The 26,785-nt window shown below is 41.9% G+C and overlaps 2 protein-coding genes across 2 annotated transcripts in view; both read left to right on the forward strand.

Annotated features, from left to right (window-relative positions):
• scaf8 (SR-related CTD-associated factor 8) overlaps window positions 1-5,084 on the forward strand; it is a 74,411-nt gene extending 69,327 nt beyond the window's left edge. Inside the window, exon 21 of the mRNA XM_088002762.1 lies at window positions 5,001-5,084. The gene's annotated coding sequence lies outside the window, so the exon portion shown is untranslated. The remainder of the gene's footprint in view (window positions 1-5,000) is intronic.
• A 1,196-nt stretch (window positions 5,085-6,280) lies between these two features.
• tiam2a (TIAM Rac1 associated GEF 2a) overlaps window positions 6,281-26,785 on the forward strand; it is a 49,172-nt gene continuing 28,667 nt past the window's right edge. Inside the window, exons 1-9 of the mRNA XM_088002760.1 lie at window positions 6,281-7,465; window positions 11,286-11,730; window positions 12,163-12,335; window positions 13,052-13,276; window positions 16,284-16,469; window positions 16,546-16,689; window positions 20,023-20,079; window positions 25,363-25,539; window positions 26,583-26,687. Coding sequence (XP_087858886.1) covers window positions 6,281-7,465; window positions 11,286-11,730; window positions 12,163-12,335; window positions 13,052-13,276; window positions 16,284-16,469; window positions 16,546-16,689; window positions 20,023-20,079; window positions 25,363-25,539; window positions 26,583-26,687 — 2,697 coding nt within the window. The remainder of the gene's footprint in view (window positions 7,466-11,285; window positions 11,731-12,162; window positions 12,336-13,051; window positions 13,277-16,283; window positions 16,470-16,545; window positions 16,690-20,022; window positions 20,080-25,362; window positions 25,540-26,582; window positions 26,688-26,785) is intronic.

The following is a 26,785-nucleotide window of genomic DNA, read 5'->3' on the forward strand; positions in this document are numbered from 1 at the left end:
GGTCAGACAAGAGCTCCAGTCATTACGCCCTCCCAGGCAGTACTGCAGCCATTACACGCCAGCTTGTCTCGCCCAATCGCCTCAAACTGCTTTGGAAAAAAAAAAGATCCCTCCTTTTCTGCTACAAACCCTGCATCCTCCTCCTCCCATCTAACGGAAAAGCTGAATGATGGAAAAAGAAATCAGTCACCCAGTGGACCATTTCTTTTTTTTTTTTTGCCATGCACTCTTAATAGATGAGTGCTATAAAACCTCTTGGTGTCTCGTCCTGAGTGAGCTCTTATGTTAGGAACTTTTCACTTCTCCCTCCTCTTTGCTTTCTGGCTTTCCCTGCTGCCGCTGCGTAACCCAGGGCCACCCTTAGAGGACTGTGATTCGTTGCTCCTCCAAAGCCGGGAGGGAGTTTCCACGTGTCGTCCAGTGTGTCTGGGTGAGTGTGAGTCAGATGGTGCATGTCTGTGTGTGTGTGTGCGTGTGCTGCTGCTTTAAGACTATGAGCACTGGTAGACAGAATCCACTTTGAAAGTCAAGAGAGCACCAGTGTGATTTCTAGTTTGCGAGCTCTTCAAAGAGCTTCTAGATTAAAGCCTTTGCCACGGAGGTAAGCCATGTTATGGATTCTGTTTTATCTTTCTATCCCTTTGTTTCTGCTGTTTGGTGGATTAATGGGGAGCCAAGGTGTGGAGGTTGATTCCTATTGCTCAGCTGCACAGGTGTGGGTCCCTTTATGTGTTTGCTTGTGAATCCCCATTTAAATCTGCTAGGTAAGTTACATCTCTGGCCTACTTTCCTGTGGATCCTTCAGGATGCTGCTTTGTAAACACTGATATGCTAAAGTGGCCTTTCACAGTCTCAGCCTTTATAATTTCTTTTGATACATTACAGGGTTTTTGGGATCTGTTGCCCCAAACACATTAATCTGAGGACAAAGTTCTATCTAGATGCATGGATGCATGGTTTAAACAGTTTGGAAACTTTAATTCTCTTCAGGTCGCTCTGAAACGAACATAGCATACGTGTATAAATCTCTGCCTGGGGGCTGCCATGTCACTCTTGGTCGGTAGCCAGCCACGGAGCCTCGAAATGCATAATGAGAAAGTCTGAAAAACACTTAACAAGCACTCTGATGGATGTTTAGTGGCTTCGCTGGATTCACCACACAGTAATATGAGCTTTCAGAGTGATTCATAGACAGACATTTCTACTCGTAAGCAAACAACTGTGTGATTCTTTAAGTCGTCTTCAGATGACAGAAACACAGCAGGAGATGGGATGTTCTTTTCTCCAGTTACACAACTTTCCTTCACTTCCTGTTGTGGTTGTTTTCCCTTTTTTTCTAGGTTTATAGTTGCAGAAGCAACTATAAACTATGGAACTTTAACAGCTTTGTTTTTGCAGCCCCTGAGAAAATTGATAAGAGTCTCATGGGCTGTGATTTGACAGGAGGAAGGCAGCCCAATTCAGCACCTACAAGCAGATGACCTCATAGCTATAACTCTGCAGTGCTGGAATACTCAACCTTACTGAGAATTTGTCACTTGCACTTTTCGTTTCTGATCTTTTTTCTGCTAGGAAAAAACTTGCACTGTTTTTTTTTTTTTTTTTTTAAGGAAACAACTTAAAGCTCAAATAAGATTTGTAACATTCCTAAAACGTAGCTGCAGTTTGTTGAAAAACTAAAATAAAATAAATAAATGGACAAACAGGATCGTGATGCTTTTCTGGAGAAAAACCATGTGCAGGTTTATGTGATGCACCGTTCATGTGGAAGGTAATTTAAAGTACTTCACAGGAAAACAAAGAAATAGTTAAATCAAATAACTGAATACATGAGAAGAAAGAAACTATAAAATACTAATTTAAAGCAGATTCATATTATGGTTAAATAAAAGTGACCCAAAAATGTTGACTTAAGAAACCCACATTTGATCTGATTTGTAATCCATAGTTCTGATTTGCTAAGTAAGATCTCAGCCAGTCCCATTTGCCTTTGAGGCATTGGAAATTAATTATTTGATGCTATCCAGGTATTGTACTGACAATCCTACCCGGATTTGTGTTTTGTATGAGAAATGTCAGGTCTAAAATACAAAATAAAGATACTGCAAAAAGACAAATTCAAATTGAGACTTTACTGAGCAAATTGTTTTGGAAATTCTCAGGAAATCTGGAGGGAACAGTAATATTTCATTTAAATTAGCCAAGTGTTTGCTACCCATTTAATTTATGGAAACTCTAAGCTGGTTTCCAGTGAAACCGTAGCGCTTTTGTTGTGGTCCAGCTTCTTGCTTACAAGTCACCATTGATTGGAGTCTCTGACACAGGCACTCTTTGGAAGCGGCTCTCAGAGTGGAACTTTTCAGAAACATTTTGACGAGGCGATAAAATCACAGCACCGTGTAGTTCTCTCGCATGACCGCTACAGGGAATTCAAGGTGTCTCTCATCCAAACAGTGACGCAGTGCCATCTAAACCTGGAACTTTTCCCCAATCATCATCCGAAAATACCGGCAGTTTCCAGACAGCGGTTTAAGTAGACAAAGCTTTAGAGACCGGAAGGATTGTTGTAAACACATAAACTTGTGAATAAACACAACGCAAGATGTAATAATATGTAATCTGGGTAGATGGAATAAAAAGGATCTGAAGACATAGCCTTAAGGAACCCCTCTTGAGGTCTTTGTTTGTCCAGATTTATATTTGCCAAGTTAGACAAGTGAAATCTGTTATGAACGCTGACTTGAGACTGGGTGTGTGTAAATGGTTTGGAGCTAAAACAAAGACCATTCAACATTATACTCCTCATTCTCGTTTGGGTTTGTGTAAATAGTTTGAAGCTAAGCTTCTGTTTGACAAATACATGGTGGTCTTTATGTAGGAAAAAGTCAGTTACATCCTTAACACTTAAAGCACCTTCTGTGTTTATGCCACACCAAGGTGTGGCCCATTCTTTTGCAGCATCCCTGTCTGGAGGCACTGTTAGACTAAACACAAGGCTTACGTAGGAGTCACCCAGGGGTGGTGTGAGAAGAATCCCCAGGTCAGAGGGTGTGCAGAGGGGCGCAAGAGTGGCAGTGGTCCCTTGGCCCCAGAGCAGATGGTCCTTAGCAAGCCTTTTTGATGAGAACAGAGGGCTGAAGAGAAAGAGGGAGGGTGAGTTCAAGACTGGGCGCAGTGGTTTGCTGCTAAAAAGGAAGACGTGTCTCGTTTTCCCAGCGAAGTCACACAGTGCGCCAGTTCAACTCGCAGCAGACGGTGAACTTGTGCGTCTTAGGGGTTTGTGTGTTGGGATGGGATGGCTTTGAGCCTTTCATACTCGCTGGCCCGCTTTGGCTGAATAAACTTTGCAAGAAAAGCATCAGCAGTGGTCCTCAATGAAAGCAGTGACTGTGACAAGTTGGACAACTGGCTTTATGTTGACTCCTGGTGTCGTCGGCAGCTGCTTTCTCAGTCTTCATCTAACAAACAGAATTGTATGCCACTCTTTATTCGTGTAAAGGCATTTTAAAACCTTTGAAATGTTGGTACCAATCATATGATCTTCTGCCTGAATTAGGTTATTGCAAAATGGTGACGTGTACGAAAAAGGGAGGTAAAGTTAGAAAATATCTCATATTCCCCCGAATTAATAAAGGGAATTGAAATATTTACACCAAGACCTCCCATACAAAGTCAGTCCATATGTAGTTTGGCCTTTGGATTCATTGGCAATGTGGCTTCAGCAAGGGTGAAAATTATTGGTGTTTTACTGCTTTAATAAGTGGGTCCAGAATTATAGTTTGTCTTCCTCTCGGGATCAGCTCTACTTGAATTCAGTCTCTGCTGGTTTTGACTCGGTGAATGAAACCAGTGTTTAGCTAATCTTCCGATCAGCCCAGAATGACGGTTCAAGTTCATTAGGAGCCTTGAATGTCTGCAGCCAAGTTTCCACTGGACTATCAGGTGCTGCTCTCCATCGAAGCAGAAGGAGAAAGTCCTGGTGGCTCTTCTTGGCTTGTCCTTGAGCTTCAGGACCCCTTGTATATAAAATGCTGTGGATCCACATATGAACTGCACTCGTAAACAGCCGTGCCTTTACACTGCCAGCACTATTTGAATCTTGCTAAACAGTCCAGGTTTGTTCAAACAGAAGCAGTTAAACTCCTACCGCAGTGGTCCAGATCACTTAAGCCAGGAGTTTAGGACTTTTGGCAGGGGTATATTTACCCTGCAACCTTACACATGCTGTTCGTGTGTTGCGAAGCTCAGTGGCCTTGCCGCTATGCGTTTGAGCTAAGGCTGTGCAGTTAGGTTACATTACACACAACATTCATGCTTCCTCAAGATGCCAAAAGGCGCTTCAGTGTCTCCACAAATATCGCTCCTCATTGCTTCCTATGCCCTGGATCGTGCTTTCAGACAAATTTGGCAATGAGGAGTGGGAGGGGGAAGAGAAAAAAAAAAAAAAAAAATCTAAGCTAGCGAGAGGAATCCAAGGTTTAAAAATAAACAAACGGTTAAACTGTAGCCGGCTTTGAAAAACCTTCCCGGACCTGATGAAAAGAGACGTCATTTACATGTAGGGAGGTGGAAAAATGCAACATATGTTTGATTTGGATGGATGATTAAGGAGAGTTGGATTTAGAAGGGAGGAGTGATTTTTTTTTTTTTTTTCATGCTGTAGGAAGTCTATCCTGAGATTCCTGGGTGAAATTCCATACACTTCTACATTACTGTGTGTTTGTCTTTCAGGCAGAGCCTGAATATGTTTTTGCAAAGCTTTTTCCAAGTTTTATACCAGCAGCTTTACCCACCCCCCCTTTTTTTTTTTTAATTCATCTGTGGGACTGTTTTATCTGTATGAACACATGACAATGCCAAACATTGTTCTCATCAAAATGTAGAGGATTTGTTTTGATCTTTAGGTTACACACCTTTTATGAAGCTCAGAGCTCATTACACAAAGCAAATTACAGTGCAGCAGAAAGACTAATTCCTCTTCTTCTCTGTTTGTGTTCCAGGTGAGCCACACAACCAAGGACTGAGTTAACTTTGGAAAATGAGGCACAGATAACTCTAAATTGTGAAACAAGACTTTCTAAGAGGTGAGTTTTAATCAGCATGCATGTAGTGATCTATGCTCCTTCCCCGTCCAGCTTATTTGTTTTTAATCTGCTTGGTGAGCTAAATTAAAGTCTTAAAGTCGACTGTAGGGGTTGATCTGCACCTGTTATGTAAGAGCAGTCTTCCTGCGATTCATGTTGTTCAGCTCTGTAATGTAATCTCAGTCTGGTCACGGCTCTGACTCTCCAATGAAAACATGCTTTGGACAGTGTGGAAGAGATTTCCTATTGTTCCGAGTATTGTCACCCGTAACAACCATGACAGCCCAAAAGCCAATTTATCTCAGAGAGGTTTTCTGTTTGGGGAAAAAAAAAGGTGTAGACCTAACCATTAATGACCAGATGAGATAGAATTATTGCTATCTTCGTTTAAAAGCATATGGAACATATTAGACACGTAGCCGCTTTGCTGTGGAAACAGTCACTACATTTTGAATGTAGTCCTTGTCTGTGAGGTGTAGCCTTACGTTTTCAAGCAGGATTAGATTTACAGGTGCACCATAATAAGTGAGAGCATAATCAAAAGTTTGTTTATTCCAGTAATTAAACAAAATCAATTGATGGAAGTGAAAAGTTGAGTTGAAGGGGAAAAAAAAAAAAGAAGATTTCCATGACAAACATAAACTCTGGACCACTGAACAGTCCAGTCCTTTTTTCCTTTGTCTTGGCAGGAAACTTATGTTCTGCCAAAGACTGAATGAACTCAAGCAATGTTCTGTTTTCATCTGTGTTTGGTGACTCTCAAACATACAAAAAATTGCCTTGTTAATCTTCCGCAAACTCGTGGATAGTCTTTACTTCACAGTCTTCTCAAGGCTACTGTTATCATTCCGAATTGCGCCAATTTCCCCCCTTCCACTAAACTTTCCATTACTATGCTTGAAACCCTCAGGCTTTGAACAGCAGACTTTTTCCAGTAATAACCTTTTGGCTTATGACCGTCTACTGGTCAGCTATGAAGTCTGCTATTTTTCGATTGATTGTAAAGCACTATTATATGATGTATTCTACTGTACAAAAATGTAAGTTTACCTCTTTGAATGGAGTTGCTAAAATCTCAATCATGTTCTAATTGACTGAGCTGCAGGTGTAAATGTCAATTATAGATTTGTATGCATTTCCCTTGCATTTAGTAAAGGTCACCTTTATGGTTTGTTTATTTGCTTTTCCAGTGCAGGATGGGGAATTCAGAGAGCCAGTACAGCATTGATGGTCCGAAAGGCACAAGCTTCATCTTCCCCAGGAAACAAAAGCCGTATTCACTGAAACTCGGCTCAACCAAAGATGACGTTCTTTCCCCACACACGTGGTGGAGAAACGCCCCACTCGGCTCAGGGTACAAGGCGAAGTGTGTTGGTCGTGGTTGTTTGTCACCTCCTAAAAGCAGACACTCTTACTCAGCCCAACGCTGCGACTACGTCTGCAAAGGAGCGAGGGGCAGCACCGAGCATCACTGGCGTCGCTCGCCTGGATGCGGCATTCGAAGACGGCAATTGTCAGATGACTATGAAGAGAATCCGTACGGGGCTGAGCTCAATGGGCGCTCTCTGAACGGACACGGCGATGAGCAGGAGGTTCTGGAGGAACAGAGCAGCCCGAGGGTGGTGATCAAGAAGGATGGCACTCTCAGGGTGGAGTTCACAAACACCTCAGGAAACCCCTTGCTCCTGGATGAGGCCTCTGGCCCAGTCCAGCTGCTCAAGTTCTCTCCAAATTTGGAGGCTACGTCCACTCCGAGCTTGCCGGGTTCCAGTGGCAGTAGGCAGGAGGCCCACCGGGGTGGACCACCAGCAGCTTCTACCTCCTCCACTGCCAGGACTAGCAAGGGAAGCTCACTGAGCTCCGAAGGCTCCTGGTACGATTCCCCGTGGGGTCCCGGTGCAGAGCTATGTGATCAGGACCAACCATGCTGTACTAGCAGAACATTAGAGCATTCCCCTATACATCAGCTTGACTCCTTTGCAGAAAACCCTGCACCTCCATGTAGTTCAGAGCTCTACAGGGACTCCACAATGGCTGCCACTTTTCCTACAGTCAGCGAGTTGTCCTCCCAGTCACAGCAGCCTCCGTTGGGCCGAAGGCTGCATCGAGCTTCTCTTGCGTCTGTACTGGACGTGCCTTTGGTGGAAGAATGCGCAGAGCCACGGCAGTATTCATCGTTCACCTTGCCTTGTCGCAGGCCCAAAGCCCATACCATTAGTTCAAATATGGAGCAGTACCACGAGCCGGCGCAGCAGCAGCAGCAGCAGCAGCAGCAACGTAGGCACGACTTTGTTTTCAATAAGAAAGACTCCATCAAAAACCGGATCAGACGCTTCAGTGACTGGACAGGCAGCCTCAGCCGGAAGAAGAAGAAATCTCTGGTGAGTTGGTCAATATTAATCTATTGAGAAATACACAATAGATTAGTTTCTTTTTTCCCCTGTTTTTGTGAAACTTTGACCTGCAGATGACGATTTTGTCCAATTCCTGAATTAGAAACTCAGAAGCAGCAGCATTAAAGTAGTTTAAATTTTTTTTTTTAGTCTTCCTGCTGAGTCGTCATTAATGATTTATTTTGAGAGCAGAGGCGTTGTCGTGTTGCATGTGAAAGAGAACTGTAATAAAGGGTTTGGCTGAAATTGTGAAACAAAGATAAATTATTTAAAATTGTTATATAAATTGATTACCAACTTATATTTTCAAAGATCAAACTTGCATACAACTTCAGTGCCCCTATAATATTTAACATGTCTATCTTATCTTATGAGCCTTCTTCACTTAGTAAATCCTCATAAGGGTGTTGTAGTGAGGATGATTTAAGGATCAAAAACAAAAGTTGGATTTCTGAGTTTCCATTCGGCCTTTCATCATTCTGTTCCAGTCAAGCTGAAAATTGTCTGAGCATTGTCTGATTTCTGATTTCTAATTGGATTTTTAGTTGTATTGTTTTGTTTTGTTTTTCTTTTCTTTTCTTTTCATGTTTATGTCAGCCATAGACTAAAGGCAGGGCAATGTTCTTATAAACGTCTTTTTGCTTCATAATTAATAAGATTGCTAGATTGCAAGAGTCACATTAATGCAGAGGATAAGATTAAGACATGGTGTCAGATGGGTGATATTTCCATCCACCCTGTTGTAACTGTCCATATTTTTCTCTTTTTCCAAATATTTGACTGTCTTTCTTGTAAGTGAGGCCATCTATCAGTCACCTGATTAGTTGGTGAGTGCTGTGGTACTCTGTGTCACCAAACAGCTGGAGAAAACTCTGATTACTCCATCGCTTTCTCAATGATGGGACTTTAAACCACAGGAAGAGTGTATTAAAAGATTTTAGCACATTTGAAACTGATTTTATAACCTTGGTTGTGGCTTGATACACCAAGTCAGCTCTGACTGTTACATTGTTTCCACACGTTTCGTGAGTTCTTTTTTTTTTTTTTTTTCTGCATGCTGGCTGCACGTGTAAGCTGTAAGTTTGTTAATTTGGCTCTTTTGTATATGGGTGAGCTAGGTTTTTCTTGAGACAGGTTCAAAGATATTCCACTAGATATGATTTCCCTCGGGTAATATGATCCTTGGACTGCACACGCACTGATCAGAACCTGTATTAGAAAGAACCACAGTTTGTCTTCATGTTTCACGCACTTGTCGGGAGTTGTGGGATTTTTCTTGGCCAGTCTGCAGCTTTACTAGCTGCAATTTGACCCAGAAGGTTTGTTTAAACCGAGCCTGCACCCTTGTCCTTCGTCTTCGCAGCTTGAGAGCAATTGTTTTTGCTTTAATTCGTTTTGGCTTTGCCTTGTAAATGTTTTAAGAACGCTGCTTGGGCTCTGCCTGAAGGATAGCTGTAAGCCTTTGAGACGCTCTGCAGAGTGAAACTAAATCCTTAGCTAAAGATTTAACCCCACCCGGCCTTTAATGTTAATGAAGGAGCTGTGGTTGTTCCAGTTGTTGTGCACAGATTTCCGGGACTCCCCTCATAGTCTTTGTAGGAAATATCTGCTAATAGGGATTTGTGCTTAATCACTGAATTTTGCTTCAGAACAAATAAGACTGGACTCATTATAATATCCATAAAGTGTTCTGAGTGTTTTTAGAATATGTGAGCTTCTCTTTACGCTCAAACAGCAGTGACTTTGCACTACCACAGTAAACCTTTCCAGACTAAACACATTTATTCTGCTGCTAAATGTTCTACTGTCCAGCATGTGTTAAAGTCATGATCAGGTGTCGACGCTTAACCTCTAGACTTTCTTCTCTTTCCAAAGAAAATGTTTGTATCAGCCAGAAATCCTCTCGAGAAAAACAAAAGAATAAATCTACAGTTGATCTGCTTTATTACAGGGCGGGTTAGATGCTTAACATTATTCAACGTGAGAAAATACACACGAGTTAAACAGGGGGAAACGCTTACTTTGAGATGCAAGGACTCCAAGCAAGTTTTTGTTTGAGTTGGTTAAGTTTCTCTCCGTGGTATACGTCCTAATTTTCCCAGGACTTATTTTGCTGCTGCTGGTATCGGGAGCACCTCATCTGCTAACCCCCCTACCACCTTTTCCTCTAGGTAAAGGTCACACTCTGACCCTGATGCCAAAAACCAAGAACCTGCTTGTAATGAAAAGCAGCTGCAGGGTTAGAAAGTTAACAGCAGGACATCTGGGCTGAATCAATGCAAGAAAAGTATGGAAATCTTGGGGAAAGATTCTATTCTCTGAACCACATGTTATTACAAGTTGGGGAAAATATGATCCAAAAAATCCAAAAAATGTCAGGTTCTCTAAATTCACAGTTGTGGTTCTTAACCAGAAAGAGGTGGATTTCGCCACACTGGTTGTGAATCTTTCTGTCCCACAAGCAGAGGTGTTCAGTTGTCTTGGTTTCTTGCTAAGAGTCGATGGTGTCACGTTACTGTTCATCAGAAGATTTGGAGATATAATGTCATATGAAAATGTCTGTCTGTCCTGGTGAAGAAAAATCAAAAGACTTTGTCGAACTGGTAAAAAGTGGTTTCTCACCACCACTTTCCCCTGTGGTTGTGAGATATGGATCATGACTGGAAGAACACGATCCTGGTTGCCATCCTATAGACCCAGTGTGAGACTGGCCCAGAATCACATACATAGACGGCATAATGCATTGGGATCCATGAGAATGAGATGGGTAGTGTTGATAGGCAGAGTAATGTCCCCGGACCTGTTACTCATCGCTTGGAAACTGTACTTTTAAATCCATCTTACCTATGATTTATGAATGGATGTAGAAAGAAACCCTAGATCAACATAAAACGTGACTATGACAAAGATAACATGCTTAGAACTGAGCTTGACACATAAAAAAAAAAAAAAACTAAAACCCAAAACTGAATTCTGCCACGACGGCACATGCTGGGTTCCTGCTTGCTGAGAACGCTGCACTCTGCTGTCAGGAGCAGAATCGATGCTGCAATCTAGTCAAGTGTCAGTAGACTGTCATCAAGGATGAAAAGGAGGCATTTCCATCAAGTGTTCATTTTTGGAGATTGAGAAGCCACATAAGACCACAAATGATGTAAAATTGTTTGACGCAGAAGGGATCCAAACTCCCAGACGTCTTCGCTGGAGATTTATTCTACTTTCTCTGCTTAGTGAAAAATTTAGTGACTTCGAAGTAGTTTTGAGCTAGACTACATTTTAAATTTGCTTTATACGACTTTTGGGCTGAGTGAAAAGAGAATATTTAAATACGGTTCCATCTGTCTGTATAGATGGTTGCGAACTGGTTGCATTTTCTTTCCATATAGTTGGGAATTCTCGGAATAAGCCAAGCTCTTCCACTGCCAAGTAGTTCATAAAAAAATAAAATAAAAAAAATTTCCTTTTATTGTCTTACTCCAGGCAACAGCAACATTTACAATCCAAACAACCTTAGTTGCTCCAATCAAATGTTTTCATCTCCAAATTCCTTATTTTACCTGACAAAAATTCCAGGATTCATCAAACAAATTTGCTATGAATTTCTGGTAGATGGTTGTCAGGACCTAAATGTTAATAATGGGAAGGTTTTGTAAAATATTTAAGAAGATGAGAAAGAACGGATGGGTCCTATCTCTTAATACTATTACACCTTTATTTATTTGTAATTGTTTTGGTTTAGGTTATTAAGAACAAATTTGGGTGTGTTCTTCTAAATTTTAATTGTTGTGTTTACATCGTGCCTCCCTAGGAGACCAGATACAAAGACGTAAGCGAGGCCTTCGACAGTGGTGTCGACGGCCTGACTGCTGACACCAGCTCCCCCTCCCAGGTTTCCAGCCTCCTGTGGTTCCCCGGAGCCTCCAGAGCTCAGTCGTCAGGAGCCATCCACCAGACAACCAGCGACGCTGTCCGCCAGAACATCTACGAAAACTTCATGAGAGAGCTCGAGACGGGAAACGGAACAGGAAGGGGCGACAGGAGAGACCCGTCGACTGGAACGGAAGAAGACGGAAGCAGCAGCGAGTCGGCCGAGGGCTCCATGGAGGAGCTGGACCTTTTGTTTGAGAAGGAGCAGGGAGTGGTCAGAAGGGCGGGGTGGCTGTCCTTCAAGCCCCTCGTTACCCTGCACAAGGACAGGAAGCTGGAGCTGGTGACCCGACGCAAGTGGAAGCACTACTGGGTGACTTTGAAAGGTAAGCCTCAAACTCGTGAGTTTTGACTTACTGCTGAAAAACGTGAGTTGGGAGAAGCCGAGGAGATTATTCTAATATCCTTTCTCAAACGTTGCTTAGCTAAGCACAAAAGGTTCCTGTTTGCTCTCAATCAGGGTTTTTACTCTTGTTTCGGATCAGTGAGTCACAGTTGACTTAAAGTAACTTTTTACTGTAAATGCTTTTAGGAGATTTATGTTGTTGCTTTAGTCTGCCGGGATAAAAATTTTCAATAAAATGTATGTGTGCTTTCACTATGATGATGATAGAGAAAAATCTTGTAGGAAATGAGAGAGTCAACAAAGCTTATTTTAACCTTTCAGAGGACATTGTATTCCTTTAAGAAAGCTTCTCTAGACGTTAGCATATGCAAAGAGTTCGCTGAACATTTTTCCTTTTTTTTTTTTCCCCCAGGATGCACATTGTTGTTCTATGAAACTTACGGGAAGGGCTCTACAGAGCAGGAGCTGTCACCCCGCTACGCCCTTTTAGCCGAGGACAGCGTCGTCCAGGCTGTCCCAGAACACCCCAAGAGGGAGAACGTCTTCTGTTTGAGTAATTCATTTGGAGACGTCTACTTGTTTCAGGTAAACCCTTAACTTTTAGTCATTACTGCATGTGCATGTTACTCTACAGTAGTGTAATAGAGACGTACATTTGTCCAATAGCAATTTACACCAGCTTCCTGCTTCTTTGCTTCCTGTGACTTCACGTCACTGATACAGAAACTAGCCAGCTTTAGATTTTCTTCACCCAGTGCGTGTGTACTGAGTGAAGTATTATTGTTAACACTCTTAACAATGAGAGTTTTCTTATTGTTAACCTTTTGCTACTTAGATTAATGAAATTTGGTGATTTCACTGAAATATGGAGTTTATAGCTTCCTGACCTGCCAGTTGAGGCCAGTCTCAAATTGGACCTTTTGCACCAGCAGATTTCTCAGTGCATTGCTGATCTTTTCATGTTGTACTTACACCAGGTTGCAGATACATTAGAGTATATGAGATTATGAGTTAAGTCACTGTCATTGAAAATGACCTTCAATTAATTTCTGAGCAAATACTTTGTCTCCTGGACACTTTATTTCAGTAAAATTACAGGGGGCATTTATGCTGATGCTTTCTGATACTGGTGCCAAATATCAACCAGTCGTCCAGTGATCCTTCCCAGCCTATCTTGGACTAATTTATTTTATTTTTTTTAAATAATGCACCCAATAATGCACTAGCCATGCTGCAACATTTATTACCCTGCTAGTTTTGAACCTTGTCTCATCACGTCCCCTTCTCTTTGGTCATCTCAGGCCAGCAACCAGACGGATCTGGAGAACTGGGTGACGGCCATCCACTCAGCCAGCGCCTCGCTGCTCGCCAAGCGGCAGGGAAAGGAGGACACGGTGCGTCTGCTGCGGAACCAGGTACGCACGCTGCTGCAGAAGATAGACATGGATGGGAAGATGAAGAAGATGGCCGAGCTCCAGCTGACCGTAGTCAGCGACCCCAAAAACCGCAAAGCTATTGAGAACCAGGTGAGTCGAGAGGAAAATATAAAGAGAAATATTTTTTGCACTTCAAAATGTCCATCTATGAGAACGAATCGGCCTGCGTAGGTGAGGATGCAGGTTAATTTTGGCACATTTCTAAAACATTTAGTGTGCCATGGTGCCCGAGTGTGTGTGCTCTACTTATTTTTCCTGATTTGGCGACTGTGGCGACAGGTCTGTGCGCTTAGTTTTAGTCTGTGGGTGGTTAAAGTGGCCTGGATGCATCAGTCCCCAAATGCATTGCTGGGGGCTCGGGGGAGCTGCTTGTTCCTGCAGCATCAGATTGGGATTCCAGATGTTTTCTGGTAATAGGCTCTCAACATGCATTATCCTATTCCTCCTCCTCGAACAGCCTGAAGGGGGAAATCCAAAGCACTCAGTGCTGTGCTGTAGCCTACATACAGCAGATTACAGAGAGACAGAAAAAGACCCATAGTTTAACCAGAAGCCTAATTCTTCTTTTTTTTTTTTTTACAAAATACTACTGTTAGCTGACGAGACAGGCTGTTTATTTTCACAACTTACAAATCATGTCAAAGGATTGACATTCTGCAACATTTCTGCTGATGGTGCTTAAAAAAAAAAAAAAGCAAAACGAAGTGTCGTAGTTATTGTAAAATGAATAAAAATCTAATCTTGCATGATATATTCTCAACAGCTCACTGCAGGCATAACCATTAGAGATGTCACTGCCTGACTACCACCAGGCTGCCTGCGCTCACGTCTGTTTCCAATTAGCCGGCATGCCACCGCAGAGAGACAAGCCGGAGTTGGAGTGAATGATAGGGTCAGAAGTGGTACAGGACAGGACTCTGATAAAGGCGCCTCAAGGCTGATGATAAATTTAAGTTTCAGCGGGGTTGTCGAGCACCGACAGGGCACCACTTTGATGTCCCTTCCTACCCCCACACCCGTGTCTGCTCCAATCAGTGCCAGCAGACCTTGTTTGATGTTGCCCTTTCCCACCCCAGCCACCAACCCCCCCCCGCCCCCCCGCAACACGCGAACACACAAATGCCCATATGCACTTACACACCGTGTGATCAGGTTTCACTAAAAGAATATTCATGCATGCAGATATTAAAGCAGAGAACAAGAAAAGTCAAACATCTGGTTACAGAAAAAGTTTTCCAGACTGAGGCTTCGGGTCAGTAATCACTTCTGAAAGAAAGCCAGGTGGGCTTAAACTTAAATCAAACCTGCTTCATTCATGAAGAAAAAAAAACAAACAAACAAAAAAGCAAACTCTAGCAAACATTCTGCACGACTACTCCACTCCTTGCATAAATCATCTAAGAAATTTTACACACAGAACATTTCAGGAGAAAAACTGACATTTTTCCCCCCTAAATTGGTAGTCAATTTAGGAAAAAAACTTTTTTTGAAATTTGTGCCACACATGTGTAAATAAATGGCAAAACTTGAAGCGGTCTCAGCCAATCTAAACAGGTGTGGGGTTGCAGCAACATCAACAGTCCTCGAATGCCACCATCCTACTACTTTTGGATGCATCTCTGCTCCAGCACACCTGAATCCTTTGGGGGGGTTAATAACCCAGAGCTTTGCAAATGTTGCTGACATGCAAAGGAGGTAATGCAGACTTTTATTTGAGCAGTTATGGAGCAGAAAGGCATCCAAAAGTTGGTGGACATTGGCCGTTGAGAAGTGGAATTGCCAATTGACATGAATCAGAGAGTAATGGAAACGAAAGAACAAAAGTATTTAAAAAAAAAATCTGAAAAAGCAAAACATCAATTTTATAAACACTTTTCTCTGACACCCCTAAAAAAATCCCCCTGCAACCAGCTGCAGTCAGAAATCATCTTTTTAAAAAAAAAAAACTTCTAATTATTTGACTACTACAGTTTTTTAAGGCCTCAATGATTTTCTTAGATGGGAGAGTCTGTCAAAAGAACAACAATTCGTCTTGGACCCTACAGATGTGATCTTTCCTTTCCTATCTTCTTAAATCTAGTCACTGTTAACAAAGAACAACTGTTTTCAGTTTCTATATTTCTAAAACATAGCTGAGTAAAATCACCAGGTTAAGCACATATCTTTGTGAAATCCACTTGCCTCACAAGCTATTAAAATCTACGATTCCCTTAATATTGAGACCACCTTACCTATCCACAGGGGGGGAAAAAAAAACCCAGACCTTTCTCCACAGTTGACAAGTGGGGCACATAAATCTGGTCCTCAGTAACCAAGTATTATGCCAGATGTAGTATATTTTCAACAAGAAGAATTCACAGGGTAAGCTGGTCTTCCTGGCCTACTTGTTAACTGTGCCCACCTGCACAGCCACATAATTGTTCAGAGTGCATTAGCCGCACAGTAATGTCACCACAAGGCCTTTGTTTAAGATGTTTGTTTAAGGTGTTCATAAAATGCCACCCTTCGGCCCTGTTCACAGTTTGCCCCTAATCCCGACGAATGCATGTTGATGTGAGCAAAACCCTAATGGGACATCGCCGTGGGTCCATTATAGTAAATGAAGTCATAGCGCAGACGAGACCTATTAAACTCGGTTGTTACAGGGGGGCTAGGGGATTGTTTTAGCTCGAGTGTTCTCGTTAAAACCAGTCTCCAGCCAACAAAATGAGCACTTTCCTATAGCTAAAATAACATAACTGTATACGGGCTGTTGTGGTGGAAGTTTATGTGCACGGTCTGTTCAACATCCCCCTGGTTCTCGAGACATAAAACGTGCATTTGGGTTCGCTGCGCACATAGAAATGCCTCTCTGTGAAATATGCAGTCATTTGTCACCAGCAAAACCTCCACCAAGACACGGTGCTGCCCGCCACCAGCATCTGCAAGCCATTACACTTTAAACTAAAACACTTGCCTGACCCTGCATCTCTTTTGATCCCCACACCCCCTTCCCCAAAAGCACTCCTTGTTAAGTCATCACCCAAAGAAGTAATTCACATAAATCAAAACGTAAGCATTGTTTTTTTTTGTTTTTTTCTTCCCCACTTGCCATCAGATTCAGCAGTGGGAGCAGAACTTGGAGAGATTCAACATGGACCTCTTCAGAATGCGCTGCTACCTTGCTAGTCTTCAGGGGGGGGAACTGCCCAATCCGAAGAGCCTGCTTGCCATCGCCAGCCGTCCAACCAAGTCCACTCTGGGACGCCTTGGGGTTTTCTCTGTGTCCTCTTTCCATGCACTGGTGAGGAAGACGACCTCAGAATAGAGACGGACGTTGTTTTTGTTGACTCTAGTCCTGACTGTGTGAATCCCTTCAGATCTGTTCCAGGGACGAGGCCACAGCCAGGAGGCGTTCGTTGTCGGTGACTTGTGGCCAGCGAAAGAGAAGCATTTTCTCCTCTCTTAAAGGCCTGGACAACCTGACGAAACGGGGCCGGGACAAGAGACCCTCTGTAGCGCAGGTATTACTCAGCACAAAGACACATTTTAAACGTTGTCAACACTGACACCGTCACATTTTCTGTAAGTCTTGCACTTAAAAGTTGCATCAAGCCTTTGAGTAATATGTCTGCATTATCTTGCTATCTTGCGAAAGTTTGGACACTTCTTCATTTTGCAACATTAAAACCACAAGCTGAGTGGTCCAGTGTATGCTGCTCATCTGAGGATTTGCAGAAACTCTGCACTTTGGTTTCTTTATGTATGAAATGTCCTGGCCAAATGAAAGTTCTTGCCATCGCTAGTAAAAGAACGAGTTCTCCATTCTTGCAGGTAGTGAAAAGGCAGTGCATTGAATCGTTTATAAAAAAAAGTAATGAAGCACTTTAGGATGACCTATGATTAATCATCACAGGTCTGAGATGATTAATCATCTGTTCAGGAGGAGAATTTCACAAGTTTGACCACAGAGTATTAGCATGCAGAATTGATGTGTGAACAAAGTGTTTGTATACATATTTGAGCATATTTTCGTTATGAAAACACCCTGAAACCATGTTGCACTTTTGCTTACTTGCATGTATTTCTGCAGCACTTTCAGCACATTTTCACCCCCATCCTCCCCCCCAAACCCCATGTGAGCGTTTATTAATGAAGAGCTCGCATCTCTCCTGGCTTCTTTCGAAGTCTGAGAGCAAACCTCTCATCAGCATGAGCACACGGGAACATTCCTTACCCAGGTGCAGACGGGGAAGTCTATCCTCTCAGGTTAGTAATTAGAGTTGCGCAGGCTGCCTATTTCTCAGTGCTAAATCAGTTATAAATCCTCCACTTGGCGCCCTCAGGGCCACGGACGACACTGAGGAAGCACTTATTTACTCAAGCGTTTCATGGACCCCTGGGTTGTAGCTGAGAAAAGTGGGGTACATCTGAATGCCGAGACCTCGATTTTATTATTTTTTTTTAAGCTAAAAGGACAGCTACGAGTTAATTATAATCTTTAGGTGAACCCGTACTCCTTACAGCTTGCAGCGTGTTCCCTGTCCTCTTTTGCTCCCTCTCATCTATCCCACCACCTGCTGTGTGATATTTATGTTTATGCATTTGTGCACGTCTGTCAGCATCCAGGTACGCTTCCCCCTGTGTTGTTATTTTTCCATGGAGTTCCTGCCGCCGAGCTTAATGAGGCGCAGTTCCATTTTGCTGCGCAGAAGGCCAAGGTGGCGCTGTATCACATAGATGAATTATTAAAAGCTGTGTGTGGTAGATGACATTCTCTACCCTCACTCCTGTAGACTCCAGCAGACGTAGCTTCATAAACTTCACGTTCAAGGATCCAAGTCTGATTCTGAGATGAGATTAAACGTCTGGAACAACTTGTGATGAAACCATTTCTTTTATTAAATGAGTTTAAATCTCCTGCTCTCCTGTTTTCATAACTAAGCACTTTGATTTGAATGTCGTAGCTTTTAATGTCTAGTTTTATTGCTGCGATATGTTGAAGTCATAAATGAGTGTTGTTGACCAAGTGGGTCATATCACAGAGACAGAGCCTGTAACGGCAACCAATACAGTCTCTCTTTGTACTAAGAATGTCTGTGTAAAAAGTACACTGGCACTTAAATTTAAATTACTAAATTTCTCAGGGTTTTCAGTTGTATTTTACACTCCACAATAATAGTAGTGTCCTCTTATGCTTCAGTCTGAACTGTAAAAATTCCTGCATTTATTTTGTTTTCAGCATGACAAAAAATGAGTCTATTTTTTTTCCCTTTTGGATTTGAACCGAGACTTCTTGATGAGACAAACTCTCCAGAACACGTTTAATTTATTTTTGTGAGATATCTCTGCCTCTCTTGTCCCAAATCAAACACGTTGTCTTTTTACTCCTTACCTCTCCATCCTCTGCATAGGTAATCACTAGAATCTTGTGTTTTCTCTCGCTTTCCCTCTCATCATCTTTCTCCCCACCCCCGTTTCCAGCCCAATTCTCTAACACAAACAGATCCTCAGAGCATAAACAGAGCGTTACCCAGCAGTCCTTCTCTGACAATTTCCATACTGACTCATCTATGTTGACTAAGCCTAAATCCCATTTACCACAGCAACGCTCTGCTCCAGAGCCTTGCCCTGAAGTCACGCTTTCACCCCTTCCTCCGTCCTTCCTCCTTGGTTACTGTTCCCTCGTCCATCTTAACAGTGCTACAGTAGGGAGCTGGCCATCGGTCGGCTGTGGGAAATAGGCCAAGGTCTGAGGATTTGTGGGAGCATTGGTAAATCTTTCTAAAATTAGACAGTTTACGGCGAAGCGGCACCGTTTACTGCCAGGTTATAAATGTACGCATGCTGAGGGGGAAGAGGAGACGCAAGACGAGGCCTCCTGCTACCATAACAGAGACTTGAAAGCTTTCTCTTGGTTCGTTTGTGCAGTTAAGTAACTTCACGGCATCAAGTGTCACTTTCATGTCAGTTTTAACTGCAGTGTGCCTGCTATGATTGAGGGAGTTTAAGGTAATGGATTTGCTACTTGTTTCTTTATCACTAAAGATGCAAATAGCAAATCTCGTTTGCTGCAAGATTCGCCATCAATGCATAAAGCTTGTTCTAATGTTGAAATAGTTAAACATTTCTTATTGAGCAATTTCTATCACATAAAAAAAAATCATGCAGATATTTCTACATGTTACAGTATTTATTCAAATTCAACTCTTTTTAATCAAAACTTCAGTTACGGATTGTAACAGGCATTGAAATAAAACTTTTTTTTAGCATAACAACTATCAAGGTAAATCTCCCTACACATATTCTATCCAAAGGGACAGAGGAGCTTATTTTGACTAAACTTTTGAAGGAATGTTTTCACATTTTGTCTCGGACTATTCTTCTAGGTGAAAGGTTAAATATGAGTTGCCTGCTTCCATTATAAGCCCCACAGTTTGAACAACACAATGACTTGGTAAAAGGTAATTGGTTAAAGAAGTTGGAGTCAGTCAAGAAGCAGTCCCGAAGGGGAGAAATAGTGAGGATGCTTGTCCTCTCCTCTCATGTGCTATTGGACCATTTTCCTCTTTCATCTCTCTGCAATTGCTCTGCAGTCAACCCCTGTCTTCACACACACAGGCGCACACACACACATCACATTTCCACCATGCCCCCTTCAAAGGCTACAAAAATCTAGTTTGGAAGCAGTATCAAAGTGCTGTTCTCGCCATGAGTAGTTTTTAATTAACTACCTAACTACCAGCGCTGTGTGCATCTATTATTGTGTTGCTGATGCCAAGGCTTTATGACTCAGTCAGTCAGCATGGTGCCCTTCTGTCTGTGCTTTCTGACCATCCCTTCTTTTGATTTTTCAGGTCTTTGAGAGCGATGCTGGAGGTCAGACATACATGCTGCCCCCCAGAAGTACAGAGGTGAGTCAGCAAATGTATTAATTCTGTCCACGTACAAGAAAAACAACAACAAGAAAAACATTTCTGTCTTAAACGTGTGGCTCTGTTGGTTTTAGCATCATATAGTCTTAGTGCAACCACTGCTCTCCTTCCTGGTTTTGATTGCGGGCTGTGTGAAGATATTTTTACACACAAGGTGTTTGCATGATTGAGGGGATTAGAAAGCGTGCGTGGGTCTGTGTGACTATGTTACTTATTGAGGTTCAAAGCAAAGACTCCTTTCATGTTTATCTGTAGGTGTCTGCCAGATAAACACAGCAGATCTAACAGAAGAAGTTCAACATGGCCAAACTAGCACCCTCTTAAACTCTGTTGCGCACTGAGTTTTTTAGAGCGTTGAGTGTTTGGCAAATGTGTCAATCTGGGGAGACGGGAACAATTGGATAATTTCATAATTGGATCATTTCTGAATGATGCGGGCTACACCGTGGTGGTGCTGCTGCACTGTTGCCTTGCCTGTCATGGGTTTGAATCTTGACCTGGGATCAGGATTCGGACCTTTTTTGTGCTCACAAAGCATGATGTCGCATGTGCACTCTAACAATAGAACTGTACAAAATTGCGAAAACAATATTTCTCAATACTTCAGATTGTCTTGGTTTGGAGGATATCCTTAGACAACACACAGGCCTTAGCAGCTTTATTACTGTACGTGGTTCATCACTGGAACAATAACTGAGATGTCTGTGTCCCATCAAGTTATCGTGCTTTAAGAAATAGGTTGAAATGCTGCGACGTGGTTTTACAGAATTTTGAAAACATACGCTATGGCCTTCTGGATCAAAAAATGTATGTTTTGCAAAATTTACGTTGTGCGAGAGTGAATGGCCCAGTTTGCAAACATGCTTTAAATTGAACTTGTATGTTTCCGATGATCTCAGAAAGCCATAGAGTATCTGTCTTGAGGAAATAACTCTTGCAGACGTGCATAATAGATACTTTCAGACACGGCAGGATTGGTGTCATGGAGATCATGGGTTAACTCACTGGGTGCTATGATTCATAGTAGGAGTCTGTGGTCAATGTGGCAAGTGTTAAAACTGGCCTCATTTAGGGTCTAGAAAGAGACTGATCATGAAGTGGTTTAGGGAAACAATAAAGGCTTTCATTAGCTCTGAGCTTTATTGTTGACTTTAATGGTCTGCATTTTAACTTCTCTCACATTTCCATATATGGAAAATCTAAATCTTGCAATGAAAATGTAAAATAATGGTTAAATCTCATTATTTTTTGATATGTTTACAGCTGTGTTTCCTCACAGTGTGAAAAAAAAAAGATTTAACACATTAGAGCAAGTCATTTCTTAATGACTTTGTGTCTTGGTGTACTACTTGGTACTTAAATTCCCCTAAAAAGTCACCATCTTCCATTAATCCTTTCTTTTCAGTGAGGCCAACTTGTGTTGGTGTGAGCAAGTGTCCAAGCTCCGTTGTTACTTAAATGGTTTCTCAGAGAGCCGACAAGATATTCCAGCAGGCTGAGGATGTGCAGATGCTGTCTGGCTGGAGCTCGAAGGAAAGAAGCGAGCAGCTCCATGTGATGGGCCTGTCAGCTCTGCTGCCGACTGCCCTTACTGAGAGGTTAAAACTTATTCTGACTGAGATAGTTTTGCTCGTGAAATCCACCCTCCACCCACTCGTGCTGTCTGCTGAGCTGTGAATTGATATGCTGTGACTGCATAAAAAAAAAAAAAATGACAGGTTTGACAGCTAGCACCACTTAAGAAAGTTATTTTATATTTAAAATGTATTTACATCCAGTGCCTTTCTAAAATAATAATCCCTTGATCTTTTTCATGTTTTGTCACTTTATAATGATGAATATAAAGTTTATTCAGACCTTATATCATTAACTGTACAGTGTATAAGTGTGATGTTTTCCAAATGAAGGTTTCAAGTACAATTTGTCTTTTCTAATTTTATTTATTTATTTATTATTATTATTATTATTATTATTATTATTATTTTTAAAAAGCTCTTGCAAAGCCTGATTTGATAAAAAGCATCAAATTTTCAACGTTTTCTGCAAATTTTCAATTAAAATTATCGGAATATACTTTGAGTAGGCCATTCTACCAAATGCTTAAAACCATTTACTTGTGGCAAGGGCTGCTGGAAGGTGAACTTCTTGCCCTGTTTGTAGTCATTTATAAACTCCAGCAGGCTTTCTTCTGGGGTTGCTCTGTATTTCGTGCCTTTCACCTCCGCATCAGCTGTAATCCCTACTAAAGACAAGCATCCCCGCAGCATGACGCTCTCACTACCATGTTGTACTGGGTTGATAACTTCTCCAGGAGATATTCAGAGCGTTGAATTTTATTTTCTGACCTCAATCCGAACATTGTTCCTGATCTGTGGTGTGTTCATTTTATCTATATGATGCTGTTTGTCAGTGAACATTTGTTGGGTCCCGATAGGTCTGCAGATAATAGATATATTTAAATTTGACTCATGTTATCAACTATTTACTGATGAGATCAAAAATTTGTTTTTCACAAAAAATACCAAAACAGTACATTGTAGCATGAGGTTCCTAAAGAAACAAGAGGCAAAAAGTTTTGATGGATATGAATACTTTAACTGAGCACCCTTATATTGTTGTACATATGTTAGGTTTAATGCAGTTTCATCCATTTTCTCTTTCTCTTTCTCAGTGGCTGGTTCCCAGACTGAATTAAAAGCAGCTGGACAGATTTTTTTTTTCTTCTTCTTTTTCTTCCCTGGCTCTTGACCAGCGTCCCATCACCTCCCATCCATGACATACTGATCCTCTTTGGCTGTCGTTGCCTCTCGGCACACTCCACTAACTCCAAATGCACACATGCAGCTTTAAATCCTAAATTCTGGCAAAGATATTGTCAGAAACATTCAGAGCGTTTTCTGGGTGGCCACTGAAATCACTTTAAGCCCAAGAAATAAGGTGAAAGTAAGTAAGTTTGAGTGGAGCTTTTGGGAAATGAAGAGTAAATTTTTAAGAACTGTAAAAGATGACAGTTGCTTTTTTTTTTTTTTTTTTTTTTTTAGGTCCACTTGTTCTCAGCGCTGTAATATTTGTGCTGCTAAGGGTAACAAGATGGCTGTTTTTGTGCAGCGCCCGTTACTCTGCGGCTCGTAGGGGGGGGACGGCTGACTGGGAAATAATTTCCACACTTGAATTGAAACAGTGCGTCCACACACACACACACACCACACAGAGCACTTGTTGAAGTCCAGCGTCAAGGCGGGGCCTTGGCCGTCATTCATGGAAACGGGCAACCGTCGGCCCGCTCTCCAACCATGAATGAGCGTTCAGTGTTGGTCAGCTGTTGGTCAGGCTTGCCGTCGGAAACCGCATTTCAAATTTCCGGTTGCACGTGCGAGGTCGTGATGGGAACCATGTTGCCGTGACGCAGAGCTTGCTCATCCTTTTGTCACCACATTTACCTCACATCACATTTCAGAGAAATCACTAGTGAATCTCGACATGTTCCCTCTTTACGACAGGTGGGAGCGGGAGGGGGGGGCGGGGATTTCATTCATGCACAAACTTCTAAGTTGTCATTTAGCCAGAAAAGGAGACAAATGTTTGTATGTTGATGTTTCTTGAAAGAGCGTGTGTGTGCGTGCGTGTGTGTGTGTGTGTTTGTTTGTTTGTGAAGCCATGCAATGCTCTGAATCAGAGATGTTTGCTTGTCCCTTTAGGCGCTTTGTCTAGCTGGGGAAAAAGGTCTTTTTCCTCTTGAGCTGATTTATCAGACCAAGCAAGCAGCATATGAAATTGACAGACCTCATACACATTGGATTTAAAAAAAAAAGAAGAAGAAGAAAACCCTCAGTCACACACACGCACACACACACATCACTCTCCATTTATTGGTCCCATAATGCGTTTGCAATTATCCCCCCTCACTGCCATGTTTCGGTTTAACTTGATATTGTCGGTATATTTGGTGCGGAGCCTTTCCTCATGATCTATGGCCGTAATAATTGTGGCTTTGAGCTGCGATTGTGGTGCCGGCCCCCGACTCCACGACGCAGCAGTGGTGTTTTTTTTTCCCCTCCAGAGACACAAAGTCTCAACCAAAAGCCCCAAATGGCTGCCTGAGAGGCCGAGCGGCGGGCTAACCCCCCCCACCTTAATACCCAACTCAGACCTTCCTCCTAATGCCACAAATACTAGAGCTTGTAATTACCTCCAAGATCTTGGAATCATTTCCAAGCACATTGTCGATGTACATTACGAGCCTTGCAAAAGTATTCAGACACCCTTGAACAGTTTCACATTTTTCATGTTTAAACCACAAACTTGAATGTATTTTATGGGGAGGTTTTTTTTTTTATTTTATTTTTATTTTTATTGATGGACCGTATTGTAAGGGGGAAAAGGAACATTAAATGTGTGTAGTCTTGCAACATTTTATTTATGCAGATAAAATCTGAACAGTGTGGCATGCCATTGTATTCAGTTCCCCTAAATCATTACTGAAAATAAAAACAAAAATAAACATTTTGCCGAGGTCACAGCTGCAGGGCTGCTTCTCTACCTCTTTCGGATTTTATAGATTGAAATTTGACCTATTTTTCTTTGCAAAATATCCCAAGGATGTTGTTTCTAACATTTTGTAGATCCAGCTTTATATGTGGGGTTGTTGTCTGGCTAAAAGGAAAACCTCTATTACAGTCTCCGTTCTTTTGCAGTCTCCAATGGATTTTCTTCCAGCACTACAGTGCATTTCACATCACTGCCATCTTTCATAGTGGACATGTTAGTTTTTCCAGTTATTTATTAAAAATATTTAGGGAAAATGTTTTATTTTTCTTTTCTTTTCCTTCTACTGTTCAGTTATACCCGTACTTCCTGCCTACAACATATGGGTATGATTACTTTTTAACTCGTTGAGCCCCTATTTGATGTCAGCACCAGCCAGTTTGGCCCTTGTCAATCACCTTATGTACACAGCTATAATCATGACTATAATGTGCAGCAACTGCCATCTATGGATGTTAAATGAATTTCTGAAAACCTAATTGTTGGACATCTTTGCTCTACTGCTTGATCCGGAGCCAAGCATTCAGACTAATGGAGCTGTATTGATTTGTGTGCTTTGACTCACAGTCACTCCCTCCTCGTTTACCTTTTGTATCTCGTGTTTATCCCTTTATACTTCTTCTCTTTCTAATGCTGCTCATCCTCTTCAATCTGCTTATTCCTTTTGGGACTTACCTTAATTTTTCCCCCCTGTTTTTTTTTTTTTTTTTTCCACAGAAGCTCAACATGTTGACCAGCATCTACTCCATGTCGCCACCTGATGGGGGCATTTGGGACAACGTCGACGCCGCCTCCGACACGCTGACATGCGTGCGCATGCCGGACGGCCTGACGGTCCAACTTTCCATCAGAAAACACCAGACAGCCGCTGACCTTCTTTGTGCAGCCTGCAAGGTTGGTTTTCAAAGAAATGACATGTTGCCAGAGTGAGAGGACAATATTTCTGACAGCTGAAGGGGGGAAAAAAGTGAATAGAAGCAACGAGGACATTTGGATTTCATTGTGTAGTGTAGGAATTCATGCAAACTTAATAGACAAATATAATATTTTTGAAGTCATGCAAGCTTTAAATATTGAAAGTATGAAGCATTAATAAATCATATGTGTTGCTAAATTGTTTTCAAAGCAGTCAAGTCGTGTCAAAAAGCACTTTCTGAGCAATGGGTTCGCAAAAAAAAAAAACAAGTGTGCCATATATGGATGATGACGCATCATCTAGATCTTCAGCGTTGGGGGAATTTATTGAATTCCCCCAACGCTTCCAATGTGTGAGCACTTATTGGAAGACAGGAAACAGGTTGTGACAGTTTTTCTAAAATAAATTTGCTAAATGTGGGTCAGCCAGCACAGATAGCACAAGTGGGGAGTTCACATGTTTGTGAACGTTTATCAGCTAAAACAGGAGGGCCGTGTTTTACATTGCAATCCTTTTTATGTCCTTTTTATGTCATAAAAGTGTTGTCACTGCTTTTGTTTTAGTTAGCGTTTTTCATTCATGCTTATTCCATATTTTCTATTTTATTCACGGCAACGAATATAGTTATCATGACCAACAAGCCTTAACACAACTCAGTCAAGTTGTAAAAATTGTGTTTGGTCTTTAAGTAAACAGACATTTAAACTTGTTAGAGTTGAGTCACAACTTCTGAAGCTTCTGCAGCAGCATTTGAAGTTGCATTGTGAAGGAGTTGTTTAGTTTCTGACTTTGTACTGCTCTCTGTGAATGACTGCACAAACATTGACACATGCACTGCCCAACGTACGAGCAATAGCTTGGGCAATGCATCTTTGTGTCTCTCTGCCCCATGAAAAGTTGGTAAATAATTTACGCCTCTGCTGCACAAGCAGCTGCCCGGCTAAGTACCAATGCATGAAATATGTCACATTGTTGTGTTCATGCAGGCTGCTGAACATTAAAGTGTCTCTTGTGTAAACAGGTGAAGCAGCTGGACCCGGGTTTGCACTGCATCCGGCTACACAGACAAGCAGGGCAGAATGTGGAAGTTCGATACTTGGCTCCTGGCGAGCTTCTCCACGACGCGGTGAGAAGGACATGCATGCACTCTCTGAAGAACACAAATAACTCTTTATTATCCTGGCTTTTTTTTATTTATTTTTTTTATTGTGTATTGATTTTATT

This window comes from Poecilia mexicana, unplaced genomic scaffold (genome assembly GCF_051168715.1).
Source record: "Poecilia mexicana isolate PSO_F unplaced genomic scaffold, ASM5116871v1 scaffold_22, whole genome shotgun sequence".
Lineage (NCBI taxonomy): Eukaryota > Metazoa > Chordata > Actinopteri > Cyprinodontiformes > Poeciliidae > Poecilia > Poecilia mexicana.